Source organism: Otolemur garnettii, unplaced genomic scaffold, assembly GCF_000181295.1.
Source record: "Otolemur garnettii isolate 467f Iridium unplaced genomic scaffold, OtoGar3 scaffold00010, whole genome shotgun sequence".
NCBI lineage: Eukaryota > Metazoa > Chordata > Mammalia > Primates > Galagidae > Otolemur > Otolemur garnettii.
Genome location: NW_003852405.1, coordinates 38,215,094 through 38,224,481, shown reverse-complemented (window position 1 = coordinate 38,224,481; position 9,388 = coordinate 38,215,094). Strand labels below are relative to the sequence as shown.

Below are 9,388 nucleotides of genomic sequence, written 5' to 3'. Positions count from 1 at the left end.
CCTTTTTCTCCTTCTCCTCCTCCTCTCCTCCTCCTCCCCCACCCCAGTAGAGTGCGTGGACACAATGCCTGGCTAGTTTTTTAGAGACAAGGTTTCAATCTTGCTCAGGCTGGTCTCCAACTTGTGAACTGAAGGAGTTCACCTGCCTTGGCCCTCCCAAAGTGCTAGGATTACAGGCATGAGCCCTGCACCCAGCTTTAAGTGCATTTCAAACCCAAATAAAAATAATTATATTTTTATTCTCTGCTCTAGCTTTTGCCCATTAACCAACATAAGCAAAAAGGGTTACAGTTGCAGTTTCAAAGGGTCCCTTTCCTATCCTTTCATTAGCTCCATGGTTTTCTGTTAACAAACATTAAGTTCCCTCAACCAAAAAAAAAAAAAAAGAAGAAAGATAAGTAAAAAACAAATTAGATTCCTTCTGTTACTGTGTCTTCATGTTTCCATCATGTACTTAGCAAACATCTTCCAGGAGAACAGAAGACAAAAGCAACAGAAAGTAACGTACACAAAGACCCTATCCCATGAGACCTTCCTTCCTTTTCCATGTTACAATTCCTTGTTGGTTTTCACAGGTACAAGACACTTCCTTTATCCTGTGTATTGTGGTGATACAGCCGGAAATACCTGTCAGACAGCTGAAGAACCTCAACACAGCTCCCAGCAGCAAGCTGCTGTACCACCGGCTGGACCTGCTGGGCCAGCCTGCCGCCTGCCTGCACTTCAAGCAGCTGGCCACTCTAGGTGAGCCGCAGCTTCCTCGTGCCCTTATTCCTAGCAGCTCACCATTCACATCAGTTGAGACCCACCCCCCCAGAAAGATGCTAACTGCCCACAGTGTCAGGAGGTTTGGAAGTACACATATGAAAGGGATCTGAAGCTTTGCCTTGGGTCAGAGGGTCTCAACAGCTGCCAAGATGAGGATTTGTAAGCAGTGATTTAGGCAGTGTAGGCTTTCGGAAGAGGCCATTGAGGATATGGGGGAGACAGGACAGGGCAGGGCAGGGGTGAGGGCAGACCAGTGTAGTGTCAGGGGCGGTTATAACTCAACCTGATCTCACAGCAGAGCTCTGGAGTATAAATCACACCTAGGGCTGCCTATACTCAAGGACTTGAGAACTCAGCTTTCTTAGGGTCAGGGCAGTCACTGGTCACTTTCAGCTTTTTGCTAGTGCTGGGCAAAGACAGTCCGTGAAGAGAGTCACAGGCACAGCCCATGAGTAGTAAGTACACAGAGGGAGCTTTAAAGTAGGTGCATGGGAAGAAAAACAGTAAACAGAAGCTAAAAGAATTTGCCAGGATGCCAAATCCTCCTGCCTCTACCTAATGATTGACTTCTTTTTCCAGATCAAGGCTGGTCAGCTAGACATGGTGGCTCATGCCTATAATCCTAGCACTCTGGGAGGCTGAGGCAGGAAGATCCCTTGAGCTCAGGAGTTTGAAACCAGCCTGAGCAAGAGTGAGACCCCATTCTTACTAAAAATAGAAAAATGAGATGGGTATTGTGGAGTCCCTCAGGGGCAAGGAGTCCCTCCTTGCCAGCCTCCACTCGGGAGGCTGAGGCAGAAGGATCCCTTGAAGTCAGAAGTTTGAGGTTGCTGTGAGCTGATGGCATAGCACTCTAGCCTGGGTGACAGTGAAACTCAAAAAAAAAAAAAAAAAAGAATCTATGTAGCAAACCAACAGTAATTTATTATAAGTCCCTCTCTTCAGAAGAGCTTAGGAGTAGGCAAATAATTAAACGGAAGCAAAAAAGATTTGACATTTTATGTCAGTGTTTTCATTCATCATGAGTTGAGATGAGGACACTGGATGTATCAGGGAGAGTTTTCCCAGATAGCACAGGAGGTAGCAAAGCTGAGGAGTAGCTCCGGCACCTCTGTCTACCATGTGCCAGGCCCGCACAAGGCCCAGGGGGTGTGCTATCAATGCCATGGTCCACTCACGGCACAGTGGGGCAGATAACTCTCATCTTCACTGTGGAAAAGACAGTTTTTAAAAAGTTAATAACTAAGAATCATCAGACTATTGGCAAACTGGCCAGACGGGCACAGGTAGGAGGAGGATCCAAGTGAGAGGCTCAAGTTTGGGTCCCTCCCTTAAATTCCATCCCAGAGGACTCTGCCTGGACATCCTTGGTGGAGGGACCTCAGGATACATGCTCATGAATCCACAGTCCCCACTGGGCAGCATGAACTTACTGAGCCCCTGATTTTCTTTTCTTTGATTAGTCCTTATTAATATAATAATAATCTCCCAGGGTAGCCCATGGAGCTATCATAAAATTAAATGAGAAATAACGTTATCAGAAGCATCATTTTCTGGGTATAACAGATTAGGTGATTCTGAGGATAACTGAAATTCCTGAATGAAACACAATCCTGGATTAAAATCTCCTTAGAAAGCATCAAAGAGCCAGCATGAGAGTGGGAAATTGCTGCGCCAGGACCCAGGGAGGAAAGCCGGCACTCAAAGCCACTTTTGCAATGACATATTTACTCATCCAGAAGAAACACTTGTGAGATTAAACTGTGCTTTTAGTGGCTTCTTAGACTAGAAAGAGTGACAAAACTCAGATCCAGAGTCCACAAAAGGCAGAGACTCCCATCCCTCCCCAAATCTACAGAGACCCTAGAGACTACATGTTTAGAATAAGAGGGAGCTGTACATAAATCAGGCCTTCACTTGGGATTCCTGTCATCTGAGTGAAATGGCACAATTGTGGACTAGCAGAATACCCAAGTCACACAGTGCCGGGTCCTGGTTCCTCACAGACGCCACGCCACCAGCTCCCAGCCTCACCTTGCAGTGTGGCACCCGACAGAATTCAGCAGCCTTGTGGGGAAGAATCCTGTTTCTGCAAGCCTCAGCCTATTCCTCAGATTGGACAAAGAAGTCCAGGAAACGAAACCCTGCCTGTGAAACTGATCAGAGGGCGAGAGTGACCCCCAGACATAAAGGAGCTCAGACTCACAATCATGCTTTCTAGAACTTTTAAAAACAACGGTAGAAAACCTCAAAGACTAATACTTAGTGGTCTGTTTCATTCACGGTGAGGATTTTATCTTAAATAGGAAATGGGTGTTTTCTTGTTTGATGGGACCAATAGTTAAATACGTACACGCTGACCACTCTGTTTCCACAGGCCTTTGTTTATGTCAGGTTCATCTGTAAGAATAATTTGTTATTTGGTTTTTGTTTCGCTCCACTGTTCTGTCTCTGTCTCTTCTTAAAGAACACAAATGTGAGTGACGGTAGTTACCACTCATCCCACGAACTTAACTCTTGCTCCACTCTGTAAATTTGGTGCTGTTGCTTCTGTGCTTTGCAGGCGAGGTAGATGTGACCTATGTCACAGCTCACCTGGTTTAACACAGCCAGGTCTAGGCCACCCCATGCATACCCCTCCTGAGCACAGGGTGCTGTGCGTGGGCCCAGGACAGCGTGAGGGTCCCGCATCCTCCATTGGTGCTTGTCTGTGTGTTTCCCTGTCCTGGTTCGCTCCAGGCACGTGAGCCCTTGGAGGGAGAGATGTGGCACTTTCCTTCTCCTCAATCTCTTTGTCTCCTCGGTGGTGGTGCTCAGCCTGTCACTGACAGCTGAGATGGAGTCACTGTGTCCTCAGGCCCTGCTGTGTTTGCTTCTCAGAAAGCCCAACCGTCATGCTGTCTGCTGGCAGCTTCTCCTCCCCCTACGAACACCTCAGCCAGCCTGAGACCAAGCGCATGGTGGAACACTACACCGCCTACCTCAGTGACAACACCCGCCTCATAGCCAACCCGGGACTCAAGGTGGGTAATGGGCAGGCCTCCCCCTGCACCTGTGCTGCCCACTGGAGAACAGAGGCATCACATGCGCTAGGCAGCACTGACCCTTCTGAGGGACTAAGAAGCCCTTGAGTCTCGGGAAGAATGTTCTGGGGGCTCCCCAGGTCAGGGTGTGACCTAGAGACCAGTCGCACATTCCCAGCCTCATCTTTCCCAGGGAAAGGAAGCAAGGCGTCCCTGCTGCTGAGATAGATACTGTCAAGGAAGCAAAGATTTCCCAAGGGCTCTTTAGTGACTCACTGTAGGACATGTCTTCTTAAACTCAGAAAGCCTGGCTGGACGGAAACTGAGTGACCACACTTTGCTGGGTATATTTTTGTGAGTTTTTGTTTCTACCAAGTTGGGCTGCATCCATCTGTTGCAGAAAGATTTTTAAGTAACTGGGCTTGGCTTCTCTGCAGTGAAGCCTGCCAGCAGCTCACTCTGTCTGTATGAGTTTTAAAGGTTCCTGCTATGTCCTGCTTTGTTTCCAGTTCTCTGTCAGAAATGAAGTGATGGCCACCAGCCACGTCACAGACGAATGGATGACACAGATGGAAATGAGCAGCCTGAACACATACATTGTCCGCCGGTACATAGCAACGCCCAATGGCGTCCTCAGGATCTACCCTGGTTCCCTCATGGACAAAGCATTTGATCCCACTAGGAGACAATGGTGAGTTTCAGGGGCTTCTGGTATCAAAGGCTCCCCCAAATCCTGGAGAGACGTGACAAATACATATCATAAAGCAACTTCAGGGAGTCACCCTCTAGAAGATACTTCTGTGATGGTGAAAATGTTTCTGAATACTATTTTTTTAATGTAGCATGAATGACAGCTTCATGCATGGGTTTTTTTGTATCTACAGGGTTTTTATATCTTCACTGAAATTTTGAGACTAAAGTGCCTTGCAAGTCACGATTTGGATTCCAAGTGGTTTGATTTCCGCGTTGTGCAAAGTGTGTTCATTTTACTGCACATGAGTAGGATACCAAAATTACAGCTCGCGTATGCTGTGAAAATGAACGCATATAAATTCGGAAACATTCTTTTGAGATTTGATTCTGACTTTCATAAACAAAAGCTAGCCAGGTGCTGTAGAAGAGGGTGCAACTTGGGCATAAGAGCAGAAATTCTAGTCTTGCTCTGAGCAGCTACTGAGCCACCCACAAGTTGGGTGTTCTTAATGCCTCCTCCCCCACTCAGCAGTCCAGAATGCATTTTTAATGTGCCAAACTGTATTTTGTTTCTGCTTCATTAATCTCTTTTATTTTAGTCTCTAAAACTGGAGTATCTCATCTTTTTTCTTCCACACATTAGAAGAATAAGAGCTGTTTTGGGCCACACAGTAAATATACCAGCACTAACAAGAGCTGATGAGAAAAAAAAGGTCTGTGCATCTTTTTTGTGATATCTGACAATTTTAGGCTACACAGGCCTAAAATTATCTGCCTGTGGCCCACAGTCCTCAGGTTGGACACCCTTGCTAGAGTCTAAAACATCTATACTATACTATAAATCTTGGTAAATGTCAAGATATATGCTGAGTCCTTTTTTTTTTTTTTTTTGAGATAGGGTATCCCAGGCTAGCGTGCTGTGGTGGGCTTGAGAGATCCTCTTATCTCAACCTCCGACATACCTGGGACCCTGGTGTGAGCCTCACCCAGCTAGTTTTTGTGATTTTTATAGAGATGGGGTCTCGTTCTTGCTCAGGGCTAGTACCTGCTTATAAAAGAGGACCCACTATCTAAAATTCCTTCTTTTAAAGGGATCCTTTCAGATTTGAACCTAACATAAGCCCAATTTTTATTAAGCATTTGTAGAGTTACAAGCTCACTTTCTTTGGTAGGAATTGCAACAATTGTGCAAGTCAAAGATGATGTGACTCTTTTGTCCCCAGGTATCTCCATGCAGTAGCTAACCCAGGGCTGATTTCCTTGACTGGCCCTTACTTAGACGTGGGAGGAGCCGGCTACGTGGTGACAATCAGTCACACAGTTCACTCTTCCAGGTAACATTTCAATGAGTGTTTTAGTCCTTTCTTAAATATATCAAGGGCATGTCCAAGTTAAGATAGAAGAGCAGACAGCAAGTGTAGGGATAGAAGCCTGACCTTTGAGGTGAGGTTGCTGCTCTGCTGTGAGCCCTGGGACCCCCCCAGGTGTCCTCCAGGATGCAGGTAAGAGTGAGTGACAGGCACATAGGCCTGTCCTGGGTAGCTGTGATGAGGTTTATGAAGAAGAGAAAAGCTTTGGAGTTAACAGAGCAGTTGGCAGAACGGAACTCTGACAATTACCATTGCTGAGAATGTTTTCTCACACAAAGGAGCATTTTTAATGGAGAGAAAAGTGCCAAGACATTGGATTTATTACCTCCTTGTATTTGGATCTAACTCTTTAAAAAAAAAACAAACAACTAATATAATTCTAAAGTTTGTCTGTGAAACTGTCTCTTGAGAAATGTAAAGGCTTTTTGGTGAAAATGAATTTTCCTGGAATGCTGTATCAATGTCACTGTAAATATATTTAGAGTGCTTTTTTATTTCTTACTTTTGAGGTTTTAGTACTATTGTACTGTCAACAAAATGCTAGGTGGGGAGGCAAGTTGCACACATCATTTTAATCCCTTCTTTATACAAATAGCTGGGATTTTTTCCTTGCAACCAAGAAACACTGTATTTTTGACTAGTGCTTGCAATGATGCCCTAAAATCTAAGGACACGGACATTCTAGCTTGACTTTGCGCTTCCCACGGTGCTCCTTCAGTGTCAAGCAACTGACATTCACTGGAATTCCTCCAACACAAGCTCCCTGGGAGGGAGGACTGGGAGCCCGACCCCCCATGGGACTTCAACACCATGGCCTGCCCGTGTCTCTGTGGATGGCGGGGCCTGTCACCCTGCCTGCTCCTTGCTGGGTCTCCAGTGCTGGCAGCTGCTCCCATAACGTGATGTTTCACATACAAACAAATAAACACTCATTGAGATTTAGAACAAGGTCCTCAGTGTTCTCGCTAACTGGCCATCTGTTGGGCAGACACCTGCTAACATCTGACAAGTAAGACTTGTCCCTCCTGTGCGCTCTAATCATACAGGAGACAGAGGTCACCTTGGTCTTTGATTACAACAAAATGAGCCAGAACTGGCCTCTTAAAGACATGGGAATAGTAGTGGAGGTCTTAGCTGTTGGGGGCCCCCTGGGCACCCCTCACCTGGCAATTCCCCTCTGCACAGCACTCTTTCTGTTCCGGAGGATAGGGAAGGCCAGATGTTTATGCTCATACACAGGCTTTTGTTGGGAGTTAGATGGGTGGGAGAATTCTGATTTGGTTTATTTACAAGCACTTATCATGTCAGTCCAAATGAAAATGTGAATTTTCAAGTCAGTAAGGAGGTAGAGACCCTGAGTTGAATCCTACCTCCCCTGGCCTCTCACTGTGTGGTCTTGGCCATATTACCTACTCTCCTTCAGTTTTTTAAAAATGATAAGCCTAGTAAGATTGTTATGGGGAATAATTAAGGTTTTACCATTTTTCTTTTGATATTTATAAAGAAATTAGGCAGGTAGCTGATGGTAAGTAATGGGGTCTCAGAAAGTTCCGTGTTGGGTAAGATCTCAGCCACAAGAGTGCAGACTTCACTGGCCTAATAACCCAGGCCTTTCTGATTCCCAATGAGCAGATTGAAAGGAACAAGTGGGAGAAAAGAGAACCAGGGTCCAGGTGAGGAGTCCACACTTCTGCCACACTTAGCAATTTCTTGAAATGTGTTTTCTCTGAAAGAGCAGTAAGTTTGTTCTCAGACCATGCCTGAGAGCTCAGCCTTACCCTTCAGGGGTTTTCCAGCATAACTTCTGATGAGGCATTTACTTGCCAAGCACTATGAACACACAACCTCATTCCACCCCAACAGTGGCTTTACAGAGTAGGTGCTGCAATTGTCCCCATTACCAGGGGAGAAAACTAAAGCTTAGGAAGGTTGAACAGCAATCCAGAGGCCACCAGGCGAGAGCTGACTTCAGCCCTACCTGATTCCAGAGCCAGGCAGGTGGCACCGCACTGTGCCCAGCTCCTCTCTCCCTGACGCTCCCCCTGAGAGCAGCACTGGAGAAGCTATCAGTGGGGTCAGCCTTAGTGTTGCCAAAGAGAGCTAGAGCAGATGTTGTTGCTGGTGGGTTTCGACAGCCTTATGTGTAGGAAATGAAGGAAATAATGGGGACTTGAGCTTGACTAGCTTGACTTTGTGCTTCCCACAGTGCTCCTGCTCCCTGTCTGCAGGCCTATTGGGAATAACCAGGTACCCTCCCTTCCACTTGACATCTCTGTACCCAGGCAGTCCAGCCACCCTGGACACTTGTAAAGTCAGGGGACCAGCCACATTTCACAGCTGGTCATGTTTTAGGCCACTCTTATTTAGAAAGTCTTAAAATTTTGTCTCATAACCTGTATGTTACGTTAGTCACTTAGTTGATTGTTTTGGGGTCTAGGGAAGTCGGGGGGAACAGTGGGAATGTATTTCTGACCCTGAGCAGCACCCCTGCAATTTGAATGTAGCCCCCTTTGCGCATGTCGTGCCTTGTGTGCTCACTAGTCTCTTCACATCCAGCACACAGCTATCTTCGGGACACACTGTGGCTGTGATGGGCATTGACTTCACACTCAGATACTTCTACAAGGTTCTCATGGATCTGCTCCCCGTGTGCAACCAGGATGGCGGCAACAAGATAAGGTTAGCCCTTGGCAGGTGCTGCCCTGTACAAAGTTGCTCCACGGTGTGGGAACCAAAGTTATGGTCAGGACCCAAACTGAGTCTGTGGCCTATGTGTGCTGTTAGGGATGTTTCTGTTCTTTCTCTCTCTTTCCCTTTCCTAAGATTTACCTGTTTGTGGTTTAGACAAGCAGACAGAGCACACAAGGACACTGACTGCAGCACAGAATATGCTTAAAGCTTTTGTTTCCCTAGAAGTCAGTAATTAGAGGTTCCCCATAGCTCTCATACTGGCAAGACTAGAGGGGATTCTTGGGTCACACTTTTGATGTTAACTTGGTCATTAAACCGAAGTCTTTGGTAAATTTTCAGCTGCTTAGGCTGCTTCTGTACATTACCCCAGAAACAGCCTCGTGGAACCAAAAGTCTTTGCCTCCTGAATTTCCAAAATAACATGTCTGTTCAAAGCAAGGATGTTCCCTTGATTCAACACAGGCTGCTTTTTAAAATAGCTTTCTTAGTTCCATCTGATGGTCCAGACTTTGAGTTGTTGACTTCGGAAAATGTAGGGTTCCTGGCAAGCTGATATGACTAAGGCAAAGCACAGCAGAGCCTAGTGTTGGCCAGGCGGTTCTGGCTTTACTGACTGCCTCTGTCAGTTAGGGTGCTCCTCACCCTCACGTTGTCTCACTTTCCCATAGTACAGAACAGTGAGATACTTTGAGAGAGAAAGGCCACATTCACATGACTTTTATTACAATATATTGTAATTGCTGTATTTTATTATGACTTTTTGCTGTTTATCTCTTGGTGTGTCAGTTTTATAAATTAAACTTTATCATAGGCATATATGTCTAAGGAAGAACATAGTCTATG

General features: G+C 46.0%; 1 protein-coding gene across 2 annotated transcripts in view; it reads left to right on the top strand.

Moving 5' to 3' along the window:
* Window positions 1–9,388, top strand: part of CACHD1 (cache domain containing 1) — a 219,910-nt gene that overhangs the window by 188,475 nt on the left and 22,047 nt on the right. For both annotated transcript variants that reach the window (XM_003784248.3, XM_012801646.1), the window contains 5 exons: window positions 576–744; window positions 3,649–3,791; window positions 4,301–4,482; window positions 5,708–5,818; window positions 8,411–8,533. In XM_003784248.3, the coding sequence (XP_003784296.1) occupies window positions 576–744; window positions 3,649–3,791; window positions 4,301–4,482; window positions 5,708–5,818; window positions 8,411–8,533 (728 nt within the window). The remainder of the gene's footprint in view (window positions 1–575; window positions 745–3,648; window positions 3,792–4,300; window positions 4,483–5,707; window positions 5,819–8,410; window positions 8,534–9,388) is intronic.